Below are 24,686 nucleotides of genomic sequence, written 5' to 3'. Positions count from 1 at the left end.
CAGGCAAGCTGGAGCCTATCCCAGCTGACTACGGGCGAAAGGCGGGGTACACCCTGGACAAGTCGCCAGGTCATCACAGGGCTGACACATAGACACAGACAACCATTCACACTCACACCTACGGTCAATTTAGAGTCACCAGTTAACCTAACCTGCATGTCTTTGGACTGTGGGGGAAACCGGAGCACCCGGAGGAAACCCACGCGGACACGGGGAGAACATGCAAACTCCACACAGAAAGGCCCTCGCCGGCCACGGGGTTGAACCCGGACCTTCTTGCTGTGAGGCGACAGCGCTAACCACTACACCACCGTGCCGCCCGTGTGTGTGTGTGAGGGGGGGGCAAGGTCCCTGGAGGTGTGTGTGTGTGTGTGTGTGTGTGTAGGGGCAAGGTCCCTGGAGGAGTAGTACCTTTCTGGTTGCCAATCGTCATCATGGCATCCCAGACTGGTCTCCCCATACCAGCGGCATGCGATGCGGAATATAGGACCAACTTGGCAGCAAGCGGTCCCTCTATCTAGCCTCTCACATGCCGAAGACTGTCCGCATGGCTCTTAGTGCCGCCCCTAGTGTTGCAGAACGCGGCGGACCTATGGGAGTAAACCCAGACAGAAAATCCCGGGAGTACTTGCGTCACCCCGGTTTTTCACAGCAATTTGAAAACTTGATGATGATATCCAATACTTGCACCACGGTTCAAGCCCGTGCTCTAACTTCACCCAGTACTGTGCCTGTCGATGCCTGTCAGATGTCTCATGACGACAGTGCCCCAAACCCCCAGGGGAGGTTGCTGTCTGATCGCCAGCCCGGGAAAGGTCTTATGCACCCTGGTAAAACACTCATCATAGGGCAGCTCAATTGTCGAACTCTCTCGACTATGTCATCCAAGGAGGAACTGAATTTCCTTATGTGCCACTATAACACACCCATAGTGTGCATCCAAGAACATCGTTTAGTCCATAACGACGAGTCCTCGGACATTGTAACCCATAATCTAGGCGCAGTGATGCTGTTTACCATCTCGGCTTCCCGTAATGCCCAAGGCGCAGCCATTCATGGAATAGGGATAGCTATACTTTCATATTTCTTACCACTACTTTCTACTATCAGGAAGGTCTCGGAACGAATTATTATCGCTGTTTTCAAAGGCAATCCAAGGCTCAGTGTTGTGTCATGCTACTCGCTTCATAACATTTCCCCCGAAGAGGAAGTCACGCAGTTTTACCGCTCTTTGCGTGAGGCAGTTGCCTCTATACCAGCGCATGCTTTCCTTGCGATTGGGGGCGACTTCAATGCCCATGTCGCGGCACGACATTCATATTACATGAGTGAAAATCGGAACGGGGAGCTACTGACCGAATTTGCTCGCGAGCAGAGTCTCATCATTGCTAACACTTGTTTCCAAAAGCCCAGGTGTAAACTCTGGACTCATAGGTCCCCGAGAGGTGATCTCTCTCAAATCGACTTCATTCTATGTCGTAAGCGCTGGCAAAACAGCCTTAGAGACTCTCAAGCACACTCATCATCCAATCCTGTTGGCAGCGATCACAGAATTGTTACTGTGTCTACCAAATTGAGTGTTCGTTCAACCAGGCGCAATGAAACGGCTCAACTGGTCTTCCTTGATTTCTGACCCAAATCTCGCCTCCTTCGTCGATGCTTTAATATCCGAAGAATTCCGAAGCCTTCCTGAAGAAGACCAATCTTATTCGTCCTTCGTGGGAGTCTGTAATAAAGTGGGGTCGTCCCTTCTACCCAAAGAACATCCCAAAAAGTCACCACTTTCCGATTGCCCTGCGGTGGCGGAGGCGCGCCATGTCGCTATTAAAGCCAGCATTCAGCTTACTCAAGCTGCCCAGGCATCCCTTTGTTCTACGTACGTTATGCAGGAAGAATTAAGAATTCGAGCCATCCTCGACCGGTTCGACTCCAGTAACACCTTGACGGACACAAAAAGTGCGTGGAACCTAGTGAAGACGTTATCCAACAAATCTCCAAACCCAGTATTCATCCAAGGCGAAGATCGTTTGAAGCTCTGGAAGGACCATTTTCAACGTGTGTTATCACCTGATAGCCCTACGCCAGAAAGGCCAATTGAGATCATCCAAATCTTTGAACTCAATGAGCAAATCTTCACTGGGCCGTTCGACCGTAATGAAGTTAACTCTGCTGTTGATGAGATGAAATCTGGTCGTGCTCCTGGGATGGATGGTCTCCCTATTGAGCTATGGAAGCTCCCAAACATCTGCAACTTCCTCTTCACGTTCTGCAATGAAACCCTTGCAGGCAACAGGCCCAAGGAATGGGGTCTAACAGGCATCGTCCCTGTCCCTAAGAAAGGCAACCTGACGTTGCCTGACAACTACAGGGGAATTAGTCTAGCTCAGATTGCCTCTAAAGTGTATAACCGACTGTTATGGCCCTTTTCCACTACCCTTTTTCAGCTCACTTCAGCTCACTTCAGCCCGACACGGCTCGCATTTCAACTACCTCAGAGCAGCACGACTCAGCTCGCTTCAGCCCTACTTAGCACCCAAAACTCGCACGGTTTTGGAGTAGGGCTGAAGCGAGCCAAACCGAGCCGAGTGGGGCTAGGGGCGTGAGGAGACACTCCCCTGTGCACTGATTGGTGAGGAGGAGTGTCCTCACATGCCCACACACACCCCGCGAGCACGCTGGGATCTGTAAACACCGTAAACCCGGAAGAAGAATAATTACGAATTACGAGAATTTCTGAAGCCTTATGCGCCTTGCCTCATCTATACGCTCTTGCCAGTATCTGTTGGCGTTGTCGGTGACAACAAGCCACAGCACCAAGACCAGCAACACTAACGACTCCATGTCCTCCATGTTTATTGTTTACTATCCGGGTCGTGAGACTACCGCTTAAAAGGTCACTGATGTCCCTGTTTGCGCCGCCTAACGACATCACGTGACGTCCACCCACTTTCGCTAACTCCACCCAATGTGTCCACCCACTTCCAGCCAGCACGGTTCAGCACGGTTGTAGTCGAAATGCAACTCCAACAGCCCCACTCAGCTCGACTCAGCCCAACTCAGCACGGCACGGCTCAGCCCGACTCAGCCGCGTTGGTAGTGGAAAAGCGGCATTAGTCAATAGGTTGAGGCCGGTAATTGATAACTTCTTGCGCCCAAACCAAAATGGCTTCCGTCAACTGTGTTCTACTAGCGCTCACATCTTAGCCCTCAGGCGCATTATCGAAGAGCTCATGAACCACCATAAAGAAGGTGTGATAGTCTTTTTGGACTTTAAGAAGGCTTTTGATTCCATCAGACGCGACACAATGTTTTCCATTCTACAAGCATATGGCGTCCCCCCTAGCATGGTCAAGGCAATCAGGACAATGTATATCGATAACACTGCCGTGGTTATAACTCCTGACGGTGTAACTGAGGAGTTTTCTATCAACTCGGGCGTCCTTCAAGGAGACCCCCTAGCTCCTCTGCTCTTCATCATTGTTCTTGATTACGCCTTGCGTTTAGCCCTTCGCATGGATGATGGGCTCACTCTTAAACGCCGTAGAAGTTCTCGCCACCCTGCTGTCCATCTATCCGATCTCGACTTCGCTGATGACATTGCTCTTCTCGAGGACTCTGTGAATTCGGGCGAGGATCTTCTCTACCGAGTAGAACTGTCTGCTAAATCAGTTGGCCTTCAGTTGAACGCATGCAAAACCAAATGGATGCATATAAATTCCTCTACGGACCAATCTCTCCACGCACTTGACAACTCTACTATCGAGAAGGTGGACGACTTCAAATACCTTGGCAGTTGGATGAACACTGCTCATGACATCAACTCCAGAAAGGCCAAAGCCTGGGGCACCCTAAATTCTCTAATCAAGGTGTGGGCTGCCCCGCTGTCTAGAGACACAAAGGTCATAGTGTTCAAGGCCTCAGTCGAATCCATTCTTCTCTACGGATCCGAGTCTTGGTCTCTAACGAGAGCACAAAGAGCAAACCTTGGATGGCACGTACACCCGCATGCTCCGCAGAGTGTTCAACGTCAGCTGGCAGGACCATTGGACAAACGACCGCCTGTACGGTTCCCTACCACGCTTCTCGACCATAATCGCCAAACGCCGTCTGGCATTGTGCAGCCATGTGTTTCGTCACGATCAACCTGCCGCACAAGTTCTCTTGTGGGAGCCTGAGGCGAAGCGCAAAGTCGGTCGACCATGTACCACTCTGAAAACGGTCCTCGAGCGAGAGACGGGGTTGAAGGAAGATCAACTCAGAGCAGCTATGCTCGACCGGCGGGTCTGGGATAGGATATCTTATCAAGTCACCGGCTCGCCGGATGACAGATGATGATGAGTGTGTGTGTGTATAGTGCATAACTGTATATAATATATAAGTATAATATGCATAATTATGATATGGGTGTCTGTGTACGTATGGATGTGTATAGTTATAGGTATGTGTATATGTATGTACTGTATATATGTATTGTATGTGTGTATATATGCATAGCATAAGTATTTGTATATATATGATTTGATTTGGGCGATATTATACCATGTTGGTATGTCTTGGTATGTTGGTATGTTTTTTTTTGTTGTTGATTTTGCTTTCTTTTGTATATATAGTTTATTATGGTGGAAAGTGACGTTTGATTAACGGTGGTATAGAAGGTTAGGATTTGATAAGTTATTTACTTCTTCCTAATCCTTTCCGAACATTATTATGTTATTGCCTTGTGGCTACGCTATTCTGTTTATGACGATGTTTTGAGGATTGCATTTTTATTTTTTGTTTGTTTTTATATCTTCTTTACTGTTCTGAATTAATCAATCAATCAATCAAAAGCTGGAGCCTATCCCAGCTGACTACGGGCGAAAGGCGGGGTACACCCTGGACAAGTCGCCAGGTTATCACAGGGCTGATACATAGACAACCATTCACACTCATGGTCAATTTAGAGTCACCAGTTAACCTAACCTGCATGTCTTTGGACTGTGGGGGAAACCGGAGCACCCAGAGGAAACCCACGCGGACACGGGGAGAACATGCAAACTCCGCACAGAAAGGCCCTCGCCGGCCACGGGGCTCGAACCCGGACCTTCTTGCTGTGAGGCGACAGCACTAACCACTACACCACCGTGCCGCCCTGAAAGTTTACCTCTTTAAATTGCAAAAAAAAGAACTTTTTCCATGATATTCTAATTGTTTTGAGAGGCAGTAGTGTGTGTGTGTGTGTATAAAATACACACACACACACACACACACACACACACAGTGCCCTCCACGATTATTGCCACCCCTGAAAAAACGAGAAAAATCCAGCGTTTAATTGAAATAAATTTATTCAGAGAAAAACTAATTCCTCATCAAGAAATAATTATTTTCAACAAAAACACATGTATCACTATTATTGGCACCCTTAGAAATTATAGTGAATACAATGGAACTGAAGCATGTTTCCCATTTAAATTGTACATTCTTAAGTTGATTGGAGTGCGTAGGAACTTTCAAGCTGGAATCCATGACTTCCTGATTAACTGGGGGACAAATATGAGGTGACACAGAGGCCAAATTCCCTTAGTCATCCATCAACATGGGAAAGATAAGAAATACACAAACCAAATGAGGGAGAAGTGTGTTGACCTTCATAAGTCAGGGAATTGTTATAAAAAATAACTACTCACCTGAAAATGTCCATTTCTACTGTTAGGGCAATAATAATAATAATAATAATAATAATAATAATAATCCATTATCTGTAGCCGCTTATCCTGTTCTACAGGGTTGCAGCCAAGCTGGAGTCTATCCTAGTTGACTATGGGCGAGAGGCAGGGTACACCCTGGACAAGTCGCAAGATCATCACAGGGCTGACACAGAAACAACCATTCACACTCACACCTACGGTCAATTTAGAGCCACCAGTTAGCCTAATCTGCATGTCTTTGGACTGTGGGGGAAACCGGAGCACCCGGAGGAAACCCACGCGGATACGGGGAGAACATGCAAACTCCACACAGAAAGGCCCCTGTCGGCCGCTGGGCTTGAACCCAGAACCTTCTTGCTGTGAGGCGACAGTGCTAACCACTCTACCACCGTGCTGCATAATAATAATAATAATAATAATTATTATTATTATTATTATTATTATTATTATTATTATTAAAACAATAAAAGGGGACACCAACTGGAACTGTTACAAACTCTCCTGGAAAAGGAGCCAAGTTTATTTTGCCCCCATGTACAGTGAGGAGGAGGCTAAGAGAGAATTTTAAAAGTCTCCAAGGATCACTGTTGGTGAATTACAAGAAAAATTAAAATCTTGAGGTTTCCAAGTCTCCAAAACCACCATCAGAAGCCACCTCCATGCCAACAGATTATTTGGAAGGTGCAAGAAAAAAGCCTTTTCTATCAGTTAACCACAAACATAAGAGCCTGGAGTTTGCGAAACGCTACTCCAACTTTGACTGGAACCGTGTTCTCTGGTCTAATGGAACAAAAATGGAGCTTTTTGGCAATAAACACTCGAGGTGGGTTTGGTGTAAAAAGAAGGATGGCTGTAATGAAAAGAACTCGACCCCAACTGTAAAATATGGTGGAAGTTCTATGAGGTTTTGTTGTTGTTTGTCCTCCAAAGGCCTGGAAACCTTGTTAGGATCCATGGCATCATGGACTCCATGAAACACCAGGACATTTTAAATCAGAATCTGGCTGCTTCTGTCAGGAAACTAAAACTGGGTTGTCACTGGATCTTCCAGCAGGACAGTGATCCGAAGTATATGTCCAAATCAACACTAAAATGGTTCACTGAGCAAAGAATCAAGCTACTGCCATGGCCATCTCAGTCCCCTGACCTGAACCCCATTGTAAACCTGTGGGCTGAGCTGAAGAGGAGAGAACACAAAAGAGGGCCTCGGACCCTGGATGATCTGGAGAAATTGTGTAAAGAGGAATGGGCTCAGATGCCCTGCTCTGTATCTCCAACCTTAAAATGTTATAGGAGAGACTCAGTGCTGTTTTACTGGCAAAGGAGGGTGTACAAAGTATTAAATGTAGATGTGCCAAATAATAGTGGCACATGTTTTTCTTGAAAATAATTATTTCTTGATGAGGGATTTGTTTTTCTCTGAATTAATTTATTTCAATTAAAAGTTGGATTTTTCTCATTTTTTTCAGTCTGAGATGATTAGATTAGATTAGATTAGATTAGATTAGATTAGATTAGATTAGATTAGATTAGATTAGATATAACTTTATTGAACCCTTTGGGAGGGTTCCCTCAGGGAAATTAAAATTCCAGCAGCATCATTACAGGATAAACAGAGAATAGAAAATAGAGAAAACTTCTAGATAAATTAAATGACGCTCCTTCACCAAAAGGTGGATTTTTTTTCCCTAACTCTTTTTACGCATCTTTACAAGGGGTGCCAATAATTGTGGAGGATCCCTGTGATGACCCGGCGACTTGTCCAAGGTGTACCCCGCCTTTCGCCCATAGTCAGCTGGGATAGGCTCCAGCTTGCCTGCGACCCTGTAGGACAGGATAAAGCGGCTAGAGATAATGAGATGAGATGAGATGAGATATATATATGGAGAGTGAGAGAGAGAGGCTATTACACGGTGGTGTGAAGATATGAAGTTTATCTTCAAGTGGTGAATATATGTCACGAGTGAGCGAAGCAAACAAGTGACATATTTTTCAACACGAGAAGATAAATTTCATATCTTCGTGCCACTGTGTAATGTTCTTTATATTATATGGACATATCCACAAAACATACACAAGTTAATCAAAAGAATTTTAATTTTGCCCTGCGATGACCTGGTGACTTGTCCAGGGTGTACCCCGCCTCTCGCCCATAGTCAGCTGGGATAGGCTCCTGCGACCCTGTAGAACAGGATAAAGCGGCTACAGATAATGAGATGAGATGAGATGAATTTTAATTTTGAACCAGTTCGCCATTTCAACGCACGTCGAGTCAGTGGGAAAACACTGGGAGTGACGTCATCGGAGTGAAATATCGAGAATTATTATACATACTGGCCACTTTTTCCATGGAATAAAAACATGTATTCTATTCCCTTCTAGCAGGTTTACTGATGGCATGCAATATTGTTATCATATCGCTTTATCCTCCATGTATTACACCACTCTCCGAAATGAAGAATGAGCATGCAATATTGTTATAATATTGCACGTTGTCAAGACAACATGACGTCACATGTCAGAGCTCATGCGAAGATCCAATGACAAAACTCTTTCTGCTGCGCATGCGCACAATCATTTCTTTGTTGGCCGGGAGAGAGAGAAGACGGGGTTAATTCGGTGCTCGGATTAAGTACTAAATAAATGAACTGAAAACTGAAATTAAAGATGTGCTGAATACCCAAAAGGCTACCAAAACTTCACTGGATATTGTTCACGCATATTTACAAGAGAAAAACATACATCGAAAAACTAGAAAAGAGAGCAATAGTGGAAATACTGTCAAAGTTCTACTTGGAGGTGAGGAAAAGTGACAGAGACTTTTACAAGAGGACTTCACTTGTGGACTTCACTCAGCAAAAGCCTTTTGTTTTGAACAACTGCAATGTAACAATTAACTATGACCAAAAGTAACTTTGAACTTGAACTGTCAACCTGGATGTAGCTTGTTGGGTTGTTGTTCAGGCTTTTTGGACCCGTATCATTTTTATTGTTAGAACTTTGACTTTGTACATTGGCTTGACAGAACATGGAATTACATTCGATCAGAATCAGTATTCAGTATTGGTAAGTTACCCTCCTGTTCTTAACTTTTTGTAAAATCTATAATTGTTCCATTGAATGTGTATGTATAATAATAATAATAATAATGGCTGTTTTTTTTGTGGTATATCAGATATATTCCATTCAGCTACTCATCTTCGGCTCAATCAGTATCATGCTAGCTGAATGGAATATATCTGATATACCACTCAAAGCCAGCCAAAATTATTTAAATATGTCACTCAGATCCATGATGCATTTTGTATGAAAAATGCAAGTTTTTCAACACAAGAAGATAAACTTCACATCTTCAAACCAACGTGTGATTTTCTTTTTATTATATCGACACATTCACAAACAAAAAGTGGCCAAATTTATCAAAACAATCCATCAATAGCCTCACAAGTGACATATAGTGATTTATGTCATGGTTTTGGTTCTCCATGTCCCGGATGGAGCTCGTATGAAGATACAAGTGCCATATTTCCCAGTAAAGCACTCGTGTGTGTGTGTGTGTGTGTGTGTGTGTGTGTGTGTGTGTGTGTGTGTGTATGCATATATATATATATATATATATATATATATATATATATATATATATATACACAGTAGTGCTTGAAAGTTTGTGAACCCATTAGAATTTTCTATATTTCTGCATAAATATGACCTAAAACATCATCAGACTTTCACACAAGTCCTAAAAGTAGATAAAGAGAACCCAGTTAAACAAATGAGACAAAAATATTATACTTGATAATTTATTTATTGAGGAAAATGATCCAATATTACACATCTGTGAGTGGCAAAAGTATGTGAACCTTTGCTTTCAGTATCTGGTGTGACCCCCTTGTGCAGCAGTAACTGCAACTAAACGTTTCCGGTAACTGTTGATCAGTCCTGCACACCGGCTTGGAGGAATTTTAGCCCATTCCTCCATACAGAACAGCTTCAACTCTGGGATGTTGGTGGGTTTCCTCACATGAACTGTTCACTTCAGGTCCTTCCACAACATTTCCATTGGATTAAGGTCAGGACTTTGACTTGGCCATTCCAAAACATTCACTTTATTCTTCTTTAACCATTCTTTGGTAGAACGACTTGTGTGCTTAGGGTCGTTGTCTTGCTGCATGACCCACCTTCTCTTGAGATTCAGTTCATGGACAGATGTCCTGACATTTTCCTTTAGAATTCGCTGGTATAATTAAGAATTCATTGTTCCATCAATGATGGCAAGCCGTCCTGGCCCAGATGCAGCAAAACAGACCCAAACCATGATACTACCATCACCATGTTTCACAGATGGGATAAGGTTCTTATGCTGGAATGCAGTGTTTTCCTTTCTCCAAACACAATGCTTCTCATTTAAACCAAAACTTTCTATTTTGGTCTCATCTGTCCACAAAATTTTTTTTCCAATAGCCTTCTGGCTTGTCCACGTGATCTTTAGCAAACTGCAGACAAGCAGCAATGTTCTTTTTGGAGAGCAGTGGCTTTCTCCTTGCAACCCTGCCATGCACACCATTGCTGTTCAATGTTCTCCTGATGGTGGACTCATGAACATTAACATTAGCCAATGTGAGAGAGGCCTTCAGTTGCTTAGAAGTTACCCTGGGGTCCTTTCTGACCTCACCGACTATTACACGCCTTGCTCTTGGAGTGATCTTTGTTGGTCGACCACTCCTGGGGAGGGTAACAATGGTCTTGAATTTCCTCCATTTGTACACAATCTGTCTGACTGTGGATTGGTGGAGTCCAAACTCTTTAGAGATGGTTTTGTAACCTTTTCCAGCCTGATGAGCATCAACAACGCTTTTTCTGAGGTCCTCATAAATCTCCTTTGTTCGTGCCATGATACACTCCCATAAGCATGTGTTGTGAAGATCAGACTTTGATAGATCCCTGTTCTTTAAATAAAACAGGGTTCCCACTCACACCTGATGGTCATCCCATTGATTGAAAACACCTGACTCAAATTTCACCTTCAAATTAACTGCTAATCCTAGAGGTTCACATACTTTTGCCACTCACAGATATGTAATATTGGATCATTTTCCTCAATAAATAAATGAGCAAGTATAATATTTTTTTCTCATTTGTTTAACTGGGTTCTCTTTCTCTACTTTTCAGATTTGTGTGAAAATCTGATGTTGTTTTAGGTCATATTTATGCAGAAATATAGAAAATTCTAAAGGGTTCACAAACTTTCAAGCACCACTGTATATATATATATATATATATATATATATATATATATATATATATATATATATATATATATATATATATATGGGTCCGTCTCAAAAACTGGTCTCTCATTTGGGACATTATGGTCAAAAAATACATTTTCTAATTTTACTTTTTTCTTTGCATTTACCTAACACTCAATGTTTCTTTTGTCATGTTTAATAAGAATAAAGATAGCATCTTGCTTCATCTGGCCTCCACTGTGGAATTTTTTTTTATTGCAATTCAAATGCTTTTGTAAAATTAATTTATATATAAAATAACTACATCATGAAGAATTAAAGCCCCTCCTTCACAGATGGGTGAAAATATTGAATAAATTTCCTCTTTTTGATTGCTTGGGTTAAAAATGCCAAGTTATGATGACTGAATTGATTATTCGCTTAAATATGAATAACATGATACATTTTGGGTTTTTGATATGGCGAAATAAACGATCAAGACAACGGATGGATGGCACAGTGGTGTAGTGGTTAGCACTGTCACCTCACAGCAAGAAGGTTCTGGGTTCAAGCCCAGTGGCTGACGAGGGCCTTTCTGCATGGAGTTTGCATGTTCTCCCCTTGTTTCTCGGCATGGGTTTCCTCCGGGTGCTCCGGTTTCCCCCACAGTCCAAAGACATGCAGGTTAGGCTAATTGGTGGCTCTAAATTGACCGTAGGTGTGAATGTCAGTGTGAATGGTTGTCTGTGTCTATGTGTCAGCCCTGTGATGACCTGGCGACTTGTCCAGGGTGTACCCCGCCTTTCGCCCGTAGTCAGCTGGGATAGGCTCCAGCTTGCCTGCGACCCTGTAGAACAGGATAAAGCGGCTAGAGATAATGAGATGAGACCCCCACAGTACCCAGTTTCTGAGCCAGACCCATATATATATATATATATATATATATGACACATACTGTTATATATAAATAAGTATATAGACCAAATATCTCAATTGTTGTTTTTCCAGCAATTTGATTAAGATTCCAATCAATCAGAATTAAGGCCTCTATTGCCTGACAGTTTACTGAGCCTTGGTGCTAAAGATAGTAAAACACTCAGAGATGATCAGCATGCTCTCTTCATAATACACACACTCTATCACTTTACCATCCCACTCTCATCCTGTCTCTCTTCCTGGCCTAACTCATTATTTGAGCCTCTTATGGATTATGAGGCATTTAGTCCTCTCTAATACGCAGCTTACTCCTTCATTTATCAAACCGATGGCTTGTCAGCTAACCTGGTTCCTTAATTAACTATGATAAGTCTACTGAGCATTAAAGACTCTACAGGTAGCTTGGGTCACTTACAGTAAACCGCAGTGAGAGTGTACAGAGAGAGGTTCGTCCTGGCTCCACATTTTTCACACATGGAACTACTGAAATTGTGTAAATGCAATGTATTTAACACTTCCTGATATTTTCCTATTCAATAAGGGTTATGAACCTTTCAGTGGTGTGATATTTAGAGGGATTGTATTTCCTCTTTCCTGAAAGAAAAGTTTGAACATAACAGGACATAATACTTTATTTAAATCAGTTATTCTTGCCACAAAAATTGTCCTTTTTTTTTCAATTACACTAGAGTGTTAAGTAAATATTTCCTTAGTGTTAAAAAAATTACACATTTTTAAATCCACTGTATACACAGACACCATAGTGCATGCATAGTTTTCCCTTCAGCAACTTCCTGCTCTTTCTTTTCAGGAGGTTTCTCACTTCTTTCAGCATAAAATGTGCCCCTATCATTCTGCAAACCCCACTGCAATTAACATTAAAATCATTTTAATATTTCTGTGCCTGGTCTTTCAGAAACAAATTTTAAAATATATGAAATTATTAAGAGTGATTTACACTAAATGGGCGGCACAGTGGTGTAGTGGTTAGCGCTGTCGCCTCACAGCAAGAAGGTTCTGGGTTTGAGCCCAGTGGCCGACGGGGGCCTTTTTGTGTGGAGTTTGCATGTTCTCCCTGTGTCTGCGTGGGTTTCCTCCGGGTGCTTCAGTTTCCCCCACAAAGACATGCAGGTTAGGTTAACTGGTGACTCTAAATTGACCGTAGGTGTGAATGTGAGTGAGAATGGTTGTCTGTGTCTATGTGTCAGCCCTGTGATGACCTGGTGACTTGTCCAGGGTGTACCCCGCCTTTCACCCGTAGTCAGCTGGGATAGGCTCCAGCTTGCCCATGACCCTGTACAGGATAAGCAGCTACAGATAATGGATGGATGGATTTACACTAACTGAACATAGTTCTGAGATGCTATAAAATGCTACTTGCACTTAATGATGTGGATCAGTAATTAAACATCATTTTTTCCCCTGAATGCTGTTCATCTCATCTCATCTCATCTCATTATCTCTAGCCGCTTTATCCTGTTCTACAGGGTCGCAGGCAAGCTGGAGCCTATCCCAGCTGACTACGGGCAAAAGGCGGGGTACACCCTGGACAAGTTGCCAAGTCATCACAGGGCTGACACATAGACACAGACAACCATTCACACTCACATTCACACCTACGGTCAATTTAGAGTCACCAGTTAACCTAACCTGCATGTCTTTGGACTGTGGGGGAAACCGGAGCACCCGGAGGAAACCCACACGGACACGGGGAGAACATGCAAACTCCACACAGAAAGGCACTCGCCGGCCAAGGGGCTCGAACCTAGACCTTCTTACTGTGAGGCGACAGCGCTAACTACTACACCACCGTGCCGCCCAATGCTGTTCATTTTAAAGAAAATTAGTCATCGCCTGAATATGATATAATTTCACTCTTACTTCTCTGTTGTCTCATAAAGTAAACAAAATTAATATTAAAATAAAGAAAAAGAAATAATGTTCTGAAGTACAAACAGTCTGGTGTTATATTTCTAACATCAAAAGCTGAAAGAAAAAATTAATAATTTCTGGCATTTTTTAAGCAGCAGATGCTTATGCTTATATATACACACAGTTATTAAACAAACAGCTAATAATTGCTATTTTTTTCTAATCATGAAATCTATTAGCACACAAAATTTGTTTTCTATGGACACGCATGTTGCATTGTGTTTGGTTGATTAAAATACTGATTAACTGTGATTAAACTTCATTACGTGTAGGCTACAATGAATCATCAAACCCAAACTAATTGTGAACCAAGACTGCTATTTGTTGAAAATAGACAGCACCTAATTACATCCATCTGGACCAACATTAGCAGTTTCAGAAGTGCCTGACCTGCACTATTTTCTCATATAATGTGTGTTTGTCATTAATTTTATATAATTTCAGCGGTTGAATCTGTTATGCTGGGTTTTTTTTCGGATTTTAATTGCACATTTAACTGCAATATTAGCACTTCCCAAAGACACAGCAATATCTACAGTGCCCTCCAGAATTATTGGCACCCCTTGTAATGATTAGTAAAAAGGGTTAGGAAAAAAAATCCACATTTTGGTGACGTAGCTTCATCTCATATTGACAAGAAAAAAAGAAAAGAAAAATCCAACCTTTAATTGAAATTTTTTTCAGAGAAAAACGTATACTTCATCAAGAAATAACAAAACCAAAAAAAAAAAAAACCATGATTTTTTACTCTCTTGCCCTTGTGCAAACTTCTCAGGAGCTGCAGCAGCCTGGAGTAACAGCGTGCATCCTCTGATGGCTAGTCTAGGTTTATTTCGGTGTGTGCGCGCGCCCGTGTGTGTGTGTGTGTGTGTGTGTGTGTGTGTGTGTGTGTGTGTGTGTGTGTGTGTGTGTGTGTACGCAGTGCGGGCGTCCGTGGGTGTGTGATTAAGTGAAGGATTCTAGTCAACAAGAGACTGTGTTCATGCAGTAGAGAGACATCAGACCTGACTGCAAGAGATGTATTGTATCAACTGAATATTGTGCTGTTCCCTCTTCTTCAGGACATATGACATCAGTTTACATGAAGTTTGACTCCTTTTATTTGCAAAAGTCAATCATTCAGACAGATTCTCAGCTTCGTCCAACTCTAATGCTCATTAGAGCACTGAATTCATCTACAACTGGAAAAACTAGACACAAAAAGAAAGCTTTTTGTTGGCAATATGTGCAGATCAGATGTCAGGATCAGTTCGAGCCAAATCAGTAACTTCACAGGCATTTAGATCTGGTGTTGTTTTGACCGAAACATCTTGTGCAAGATCAAAGCCAGTGACGACATCTCATCAAATCGAAATCTGCAGTGTAAATAGGACTAATAATGCTTTTAACATTTTTGAATGATCACAGGTCGACTATTCAACAGACTATTCTCGGGCTTGTCAATGAGCCCATCCAACTGGCGCAGGAAACACACCTGCACAAATTTCAAAACAAGAAGCCAACTCTATTTCTTTAACTGTCAGTACATGGCTCACCGCAATGCTAAAAGCTGCTCTGATTCATCACTCATTATGTCATTACACTGCTTGTCATTTCATAAAGGATGCACAGTCACAAAATAATAAAAGACAAATGAAGCTGATTTGATTCAAGCATATTCCTCGTCTGATGTCTCTCTCTCAGGCAACAGACTGAGACACTGTTGAATCTGCTGCCTGGACATTTCAGAGTATTCTCTGTAATCATTCATGAATTCTTGGCAATTCTCCGTTGGATATGCACAATCACATGGCCTTGTCCAGTATTTGTCTGGGGACCGGTCATTAAAAGTGCAAGTAAGTAAGTCAGCTTGTTGAACTTGGAGTAAAATAGTGAAATTCCTTCTTTACATAATGTCTGGAATCACTTAACTTAATAGATGATTGGCATCACAATCCTGTTTTATTGTAAATGCCACCAGAGTACTTAGCATAGATCGGATATTGTTTGAATATATACTTATTCATCTCTTCATGCCTTTTCCATGATGCTAATGAGTGATCAAAAACTTATATACCTCGTGAGCTAAGCTGGCATCATAGCTCCAGTAGTAAAATCAGCGAAAGTCTTTTGGCAAATTAACTGCATACACGCCCGTTTAAATTATAATTTAATTTTATGTCATTACCTAAATCAATACAGTCTGCAAAAAAATATTCATGCATCAATATATCAATCTGTAGAAAAGTTCACAAGACACCATGCAACAGGCTGCTGTTCACATTCAGGCCATGAATGTTATCACTGAAAATAAAAGCTCTTACAGGAGACACGATCAAACAGCAGTATGTGGACAGAAATCTAATTCTTAGATGTTAATGCACAGGTTGCCAACCCTGGACCTGGAGTTCCCCTTGTCCTGCACATTTTTATTATTTTCCATGGTCTAACACACCCACTTAAACTCGCGATGGGCTGTTAATTAGCTGATTAGCTGAAATGATTGTGTTAGAGCAGGAACAACACTAAAATGTGTAGGACAAAAGAGACTCCAGGACCAGGGTTGGAACACATCTGTTAATGCACTGAAATAACACAAAATCCATTCTTCATATCAGATAGAAAGATAGACAGATGTCCAGTACTGTGCAAAAAAAAAAAAAGTCGTCTTAGGCACATGTAAAGAAATGATGTAGAGCAAATAAGCCTTCAGAATGAATGAAATTAAATGTTTCTATATTTTTAAAAATACTATAAAGAGCAGTAAACAGTAATAAATGAAATAAAGTGAATATTTGGTCTGACAGCACTTTGCTGTAAAGAAAAAATAGTCGTCAATACTGACATCCATCCATCCATTATCTCTAGCCACTTATCCTGTACAGGGTCGCAGGCAAGCTGGAGCCTATCCCAGCTGACTACGGGCGAAAGGCGGGGTACACCCTGGACAAGTCGCCAGATCATCACAGGGGTGACACATAGAGACAAACAACCATTCACACTCACGGTCAGTTTAGAGCCACCAATTAGCCTAACCTGCATGTCTTTGGACTGTGGGGGAAACCGGAGCATCCGGAGGAAACCCACACAGACACGGGGAGAACATGCAAACTCCATGCAGAAAGGCCCCTGTCAGCCACTGGGCTTGAACCCAGAACCTTCTTGCTCTGAGGCGACAGTGCTAACCACTACACCACCATGCCGCCTGCTACTGATATATCCATTTCCATTTTTTCTGTAAACTAATGTTACTATCCATCCATCCATTATCTGTAGGCGCTTATCCTGTCCTACAGAGTCACAGGCAAGCTGGAGCCTATCCCAGCTGACTATGGGTGAGAGGCGGGGTACACCCTGGACAAGTCGCCAGGTCATCACAGGACTGACACATAGACACAGACAACCATTCACACTCACATTCACACCTACGGTCAATTTAGAGTCACCAGTTAACCTAACCTGCATGTCTTTGGACTGTGGGGGAAACCGGAGGAAACCCACGCGGACACAGGGAGACTCCGCATGCAAACTCCACACAGAAAGGCCCTCATCGGCCGCTAGGCTTGAACCCAGGACCTTCTTGCTGTGGGGCGACAGTGCTGACCACTACACTACTGTGCTGCCCCTAATGTTACTAATATTTGGAAATGTAAAGTGTTTTTGTACTGACTTGAAATATATTACAAAATTTGTACAAAAAATAAAAATAAAAAAATAGGGTGCCTCAGACTTTTGCACATATATTATATATGCATATATATATATATATATATATATATATATATATATATATATATATATATATATACATACACACACACACACACACACACACACACACACACACACAGTATATGACCAGTTATATAACAAGGAAGCAACATTCTGTTCTCAACAAAAGTTTGCAGCAGCCTTTAAAGAATCAGACATGTGGAGGTGTGAATACTGAATACTGAACACTGAAGAAAACCAGCCTTGCTCTGGATTACTGGTCTTCTGCGAGTCAAACATCAAAGTTGCTGGAAACAGAAACATAACACAGTGACTGTTGCCCCTGTACCCTGATCTCCCGCCCCTGAACCCAGATCTCCTGCACCCTGATCTCCCACCCCTGTACCCTGATCTCCCGCCTCTGTACCCTGATCTCCTGCACCCTGATCTCCCACCCCTGTACCCTGATCTCCTGCTCCTATACCCTGATCTCCTGTACCCTGATCTCCCACCCCGTATCCTGATCTCCCACCCTGTACCATGAGCTCCTGCACCCTGATCTCCCACCCCTGTGCCCTGATCTCCTGCACCCTGATCTCCTGTACCCTGATCTCCTGCCCCTGTACCCTCATCTCCTGCCCCTGTACCCTCATCTCCTGTACCCTGATCTCCTGCACCCTGATCTCCCACTCCTGTACCCTCAACTCCTGTACCCTGATCTCCTGCTCCTGTACCCTGAATCTCCTGTACCCTGATCTCCCACTCCTGTACCCTCATCTCCTGTACCCTGATCTTGCACCCCGTACCCTGATGTCCTGCACCCTGATCTCCCGCTCCTGTACCCTCATCTCCTGTACCCTGATCTCCCGCTCCTGTACCCTCGTCTCCTGTACCCTGATCTCCCGCTCCTGTATCCTCATCTCCTGTACTCTGATCTTCCACCCCTGTACCCTAATGTCCTGCACCCTGATCTCCTGCACCCTGATCTCCTGCTCCTGTACACTCATCTCCTGTACCCTGATCTCCCGCTCCTGTACCCTCATCTCCTGTACCCTGATCTCCTGCTCCTGTACCCTCATCTCCTGCACCCTGATCTCCCACTCCTGTACCCTCATCTCCTGTACTCTGATCTTCCACTCCTGTACCCTCATCTCCTGCACCCTGATCTCCCGCTCCTGTACCCTCATCTCCTGTACCCTCATCTCCTGCACCCTGATCTCCCGCTCCTGTACCCTCATCTCCTGTACCCTCATCTCCTGCACCCTGATCTCCCGCTCCTGTACCCTCATCTCCTGTACCCTCATCTCCTGCACCCTGATCTTCCGCTCCTGTACCCTCATCTCCTGTACCCTGATCTCCCGCTCCTGTACCCTCATCTCCTGTACCCTGATCTCCCGCTCCTGTACCCTCATCTCCTGTACTCTGATCTCCCGCTCCTGTACCCTCATCTCCTGTACTCTGATCTCCCGCTCCTGTTCCCTCATCTCCTGTACCCTCATCTCCCGCTCTTGTACCCTCATCTCCTGTACTCTGATCTCCCGCTCCTGTATCCTCATCTCCTGTACCCTCATCTCCCGCTCCTGTACCCACATCTCCTGTACCCTCATCTCCTGTACTCTGATCTCCCACTCCTGTACCCTCATCTCCTGTACTCTGATCTCCCGCTCCTGTACCCACATCTCCTGTACCCTCATCTCCCGCTCTTGTACCCTCATCTCCTGTACTCTGATCTCCTGCTCCTGTATCCTCATCTCCTGTACCCTCATCTCCCGCTCCTGTATCCTCATCTCCTGTACCCTCATCTCCCGCTCCTGTACCCACATCTCCTGTACCCTCATCTCCTGTACTCTGATCTCCCACTCCTGTACCCTCATCTCCTGTACTCTGATCTCCCGCTCCTGTACCCACATCTCCTGTACCCTCATCTCCCGCTCTTGTACCCTCATCTCCTGTACCCTCATCTCCTGCACCCTGATCTTCCGCTCCTGTACCCTCATCTCCTGTACCCTGATCTCCCGCTCCTGTACCCTCATCTCCTGTACCCTGATCTCCCGCTCCTGTACCCTCATCTCCTGTACTCTGATCTCCCGCTCCTGTACCCTCATCTCCTGTACTCTGATCTCCCGCTCCTGTTCCCTCATCTCCTGTACCCTCATCTCCCGCTCTTGTACCCTCATCTCCTGTACTCTGATCTCCCGCTCCTGTATCCTCATCTCCTGTACCCTCATCTCCCGCTCCTGTACCCACATCTCCTGTACCCTCATCTCCTGTACTCTGATCTCCCACTCCTGTACCCTCATCTCCTGTACTCTGATCTCCCGCTCCTGTACCCACATCTCCTGTACCCTCATCTCCCGCTCTTGTACCCTCATCTCCTGTACTCTGATCTCCTGCTCCTGTATCCTCATCTCCTGTACCCTCATCTCCCGCTCCTGTATCCTCATCTCCTGTACCCTCATCTCCCGCTCCTGTACCCACATCTCCTGTACCCTCATCTCCTGTACTCTGATCTCCCACTCCTGTACCCTCATCTCCTGTACTCTGATCTCCCGCTCCTGTACCCACATCTCCTGTACCCTCATCTCCCGCTCTTGTACCCTCATCTCCTGTACTCTGATCTCCTGCTCCTGTATCCTCATCTCCTGTACCCTCATCTCCCGCTCCTGTATCCTCATCTCCTGTACCCTCATCTCCCGCTCCTGTACCCACATCTCCTGTACCCTGATCTCCCGCCCTGCTGCTGCAGCTCACCTGTTTATCCAGTGTCTCCTTGCACCCAGTGGACACTTTAGGCGCCGGGACTCGTTCACATGTGCAGCCCTCCAAGAGATAGATGCCTGAGGGTCGAGCACTGTGTTCAGAGTCGAAGTAGAAGAGCACATTTTGGTAGAGGGCGAAAAACTTCTCGTGCCATTTGCTGTTTTCCGTCGTCTTCTTGCTGAGGTAGCCGCGCTTGGTGCCCTCTTTGCGCGCCACCACGGACAGATACAGAGCGTGTCCCTCATTGTAGCGAACGCTCTTCTGCATTTTCCCTCTGGGTTCTGCTCCGATCTCACCTGCTCTTCAGCACCATACCCGTCACGATGCTTTGGACCGGTGATGATTTATTATTATTATTATTATTATTATTATTATTTAAACCCTCCCCTCCAGGTGTGTGCGTGCGCGCGCACTGAACAAGAGAAGTTTGCCGAAGCTCAAGCGGCTCGCGCTCGCCTCCGTATGAAACCTCTCTGCTCTCCTCGGACCCGGAGCTATCCAAAAGAGTTTGCGCTCTGATCCATGTCAGAACTTTGCAGTGACGTGTTTCAAGAGTGCGTGCGCTGCAGCCCAGATAAACCCAGAGCCAGCGCAGCTTTCACCACCGGCTTTAATCTGCTTTGACAGCTCCTTAAAGAGACAGCTTCTGTTCAGCGCTGCAGCACGCGCTCTCTCGCTGGGAAGGCGCGCCACGCCTCTGATTGGCTGAGAGGCCAGAGGGCGGGGCGAAAAGCACATTGCGTATCCACTGGGACGCGCAGAGCTACAAGAGAAGTAATGCACTTGTGACTTACTGCACTCACTGCTGCTGGAGATGGTTCCACAGGGATACCTGAAAGATCTGCACATCTAAAAAGCACTTTGTGCCCAAGAGCCTCTCTGGAACTTCTCACCTCAATATGGTCAACATCTCATCTCATCTCATTATCTCTAGCCGCTTTATCCTTCTACAGGGTCGCAGGCAAGCTGGAGCCTATCCCAGCTGACTACGGGCAAAAGGCGGGGTACACCCTGGACAAGTCACCAGGTCATCACAGGGCTGACACATAGACACAGACAACCATTCACACTCACACCTACGGTCAATTTAGAGCCACCAGTTAACCTAACCTGCATGTCTTTGGACTGTGGGGGAAACCGGAGCACCCGGAGGAAACCCACGTGGACAACATGCAAACTCCACACAGAAAGGCCCTCGCCGGCCCCGGGGCTCGAACCCAGGACCTTCTTGCTGTGAGGCGACAGCGCTAACCACTACACCACCATGCCGCCCTCTAAGAACTCATTCTCATTCATCTCATCTCATTATCTCTAGCCGCTTTATCCTGTTCTACAGGGTCGCAGGCAAGCTGGAGCCTATCCCAGCTGACTACGGGCGAAAGGCGGGGTACACCCTGGACAAGTCGCCAGGTCATCACAGGGCTGACACATAGACACAGACAACCATTCACACTCACATTCACACCTACGGTCAATTTAGAGTCACCAGTTAACCTAACCTGCATGTCTTTGGACTGTGGGGGAAACCAGAGCACCCGGAGGAAACCCACGCGGACAACATGCAAACTCCGCACAGAAAGGCCCACATCGGCCGCGGGGCTCGAACCCGGACCTTCTTGCTGTAAGGCGGCAGCACTAACTACTGCACCACCGTGCCGCCTCTCTAAGAACTGCTGCAGTAATCATCAAGTCTCATACTGCTGATACTGAACATCCTTAAATGTCGAAGTCTAAAGTCCTTCCCGCACCACATGGCGTGTTTGGTGGCACCAATCTCCGTTTCGTAGCCCTCGGCCTCTCACTTATTACATAGCTAGGGTTACAGTGGGCGACGAGTCCTGTGGTAACCATGAGAGTTTGACTCCCCACTCACATCTGTATTGCAGCGTGCCTTGCCAGACGGCAGTAGGTACCATTTTTATGATGGTCTTTGGTATGACCCGACCGTGAGTAGAACTTACAATCTCCCGATCGAGAGGCGGACACGCAACCACTAGGCCAACTTGCAGTTCCTTAAATGTGTCAGAGTAATACTTTATAATACCTCTTTCTGGTGTCACCCAGAACAGGGTTTCATTTTGAGTCCAGTTCCTCTTAAGGTTTTTTCTTTATGTCCTCACGCCAAGATCAGACTAGTCAAGTCAAGTTTATTTGTATAGCGCTTTTAACAATAGACATTGTCACAAAGCAGCTTTACAGAATTTGAATGACTTTAAACATAAGCTAATTTTATCCCTAATTTATCCCCAGTGAGCAAGCCTGTGGCGACGGTGGCAAGGAAAAACTCCCTCAGACGACACGGTATGTGTGGCTTTCATGATGGTCACCATGTCAGATAGTAGTAGTAGTTTCATATGGTGTCACACCTCCAGATGAGCATCTCTAAGCCAGTTGTTAAAGGTGTCGCGTCCATAGTGGCGTAGCCCCCTGGCACTGCAACACTAGGTGGTCAGTGTCTTGTGGGGATTGCTGACATTTAAGGCATATAGGGGACTCTATGTAGCCCCAACGATGCAAACTGATGGCTGTTCTGGCATGTCTTGATCTAAGCCTGTTTAATAGAGTCCACTGTCTTCTAGTTTGGTTGAGGAAGCCTGGTAGTGGATTGGTGGGGTCCTCTATTAGTTCCCCACCTCTGGGAATATTTTGGTTCCATTCCTCTCTCCAGGAAGTTTTGATGTTGAAGGTTTCCTTCTTGGTCTTATTGAAGGGTTTTCTTGATTTTAATCTTGATGTAGTAGGTGCTGCTTCTATTATTTGTTTGAGCTGTATGGCACTTTCTGTACCATGTCAGATTAGGCAATCATAGTGACAAATTCCTGCTGTGTCTTGGTCGGGGGGGAACGACACAGGACAGGTAACATGACAAGTATGACCAATTATCAGTTATGTCCTTGACTGTTGTCAGGGAGGAAGGTCGAGAAATGGTCAATCATTGCTATCAAGGAACATATAAAAGTTGTGCTAAATTTTTCATCGGGGTGTTGTAGGGCGTCCCAGATACCACATCACTGTTCTTTGATTATGTCACACTACAAGGCAGATGTGTTGTTCCAGACGTTCATGTTTGGGCCCAACCATGGAAACTTGTCAAGCACAACAAAACTACTTCAGAATCAGGCTGAATTCATATCGTCGGATCTTAGCATCAGGGTGTTTTTTTCCTGTCACCTCTGGATTGTTCATTAAGGGTCAAAATCTACATCCATATGTCTATTGTTAAAGGAGAACCGAAGTCATTTTTAAACTTGCTTTATTTCTTAATTAACGTGTTATTCAATTGTGTGGCGGCACGGTGGTGTAGTGGTTAGCGCTGTCGCCTCACAGCAAGAAGGTCCGGGTTCGAGCCCCGTGGCCGGTGAGGGCCTTTCTGTGCGGAGTTTGCATGTTCTCCCCGTGTCCGCGTGGGTTTCCTCCGGGTGCTCCGGTTTCCCCCACAGTCCAAAGACATGCAGGTTAGGTTAACTGGTGACTCTAAATTGACCGTAGGTGTGAATGTGAGTGTGAATGGTTGTCTGTGTCTATGTGTCAGCCCTGTGATGACCTGGCGACTTGTCCAGGGTGTACCCCGCCTTTCGCCCGTAGTCAGCTGGGATAGGCTCCAGCTTGCCTGCGACCCTGTAGAAGGATAAAGCGGCTAGAGATAATGAGATGAAATGAGATTCAATTGCGTTTTTGGTTTTAGTAACCTTATATCGTGACTCGTATTGGCAACTAATTGTAATTAAATATTATACTTATCGGCCTATTCGGTTTTTAGCCGTGTTGAATTTAGTTCGTTTGGTCCACAGCAGGCGTCGCTTACCCGTGCGATCTTCACGAGACTTGTGCGAGACTTCGAAACCTGAAGTGTCAGCCAGGTGTCAGTGCTGCCGTTTTGAAAACTGTTTTCCAAATGAAATATTGCACCAAAACGAATTTAAATGACGATTACTGCTTACGTTTGTCAAACTTTCCTGATTGCTATCAAAACAAACAAAACTTCTGGCTTGATTACATCAGCATTCGAAAGAGGGCGCGCGCGTCTTTTGATGTTGGTCACTTTGATTTCCGCTGTACGTTTTACTTCCGTCCTACGATGTCTCGCACAGGTCTCAACGCATCTCGTTTACAGCCATTGCTTTGACATATGGACTGATATATTACATAGTGTGTTTCACTCATAGCTTGCTATAGCAGTGACAAAATAGCTATCAAAAACGCATTCCTATATTTAATAAAATGAGATAAATAGAATTTCGATAGGCGGCACGGTGGTGTAGTGGTTAGCGCTGTCGCCTCACAGCAAGAAGGTCCGGGTTCGAGCCCCGTGGCCGGCGAGGGCCTTTCTGTGCGGAGTTTGCATGTTCTCCCTGTGTCCGCGTGGGTTTCCTCCGGGTGCTCCGGTTTCCCCCACAGTCCAAAGACATGCAGGTTAGGTTAACTGGAGACTCTACATTGACCGTAGGTG

The 24,686-nt window shown here is 44.9% G+C and overlaps 1 protein-coding gene across 1 annotated transcript in view; it reads right to left on the bottom strand.

The window, feature by feature from the left end:
* rasgrf2b (Ras protein-specific guanine nucleotide-releasing factor 2b) overlaps positions 1 to 20,569 on the bottom strand; it is a 214,761-nt gene extending 194,192 nt beyond the window's left edge. Inside the window, exon 1 of the mRNA XM_060906979.1 lies at positions 20,228 to 20,569. Within this exon, the coding sequence (XP_060762962.1) occupies positions 20,228 to 20,503 (276 nt within the window). The 5' untranslated portion in view covers positions 20,504 to 20,569. The remainder of the gene's footprint in view (positions 1 to 20,227) is intronic.
* Positions 20,570 to 24,686: the final 4,117 nt, after the last annotated feature.

This window comes from Neoarius graeffei, chromosome 24, assembly GCF_027579695.1.
Source record: "Neoarius graeffei isolate fNeoGra1 chromosome 24, fNeoGra1.pri, whole genome shotgun sequence".
NCBI lineage: Eukaryota > Metazoa > Chordata > Actinopteri > Siluriformes > Ariidae > Neoarius > Neoarius graeffei.
This window is presented reverse-complemented; position numbering and strand designations above follow the sequence as displayed.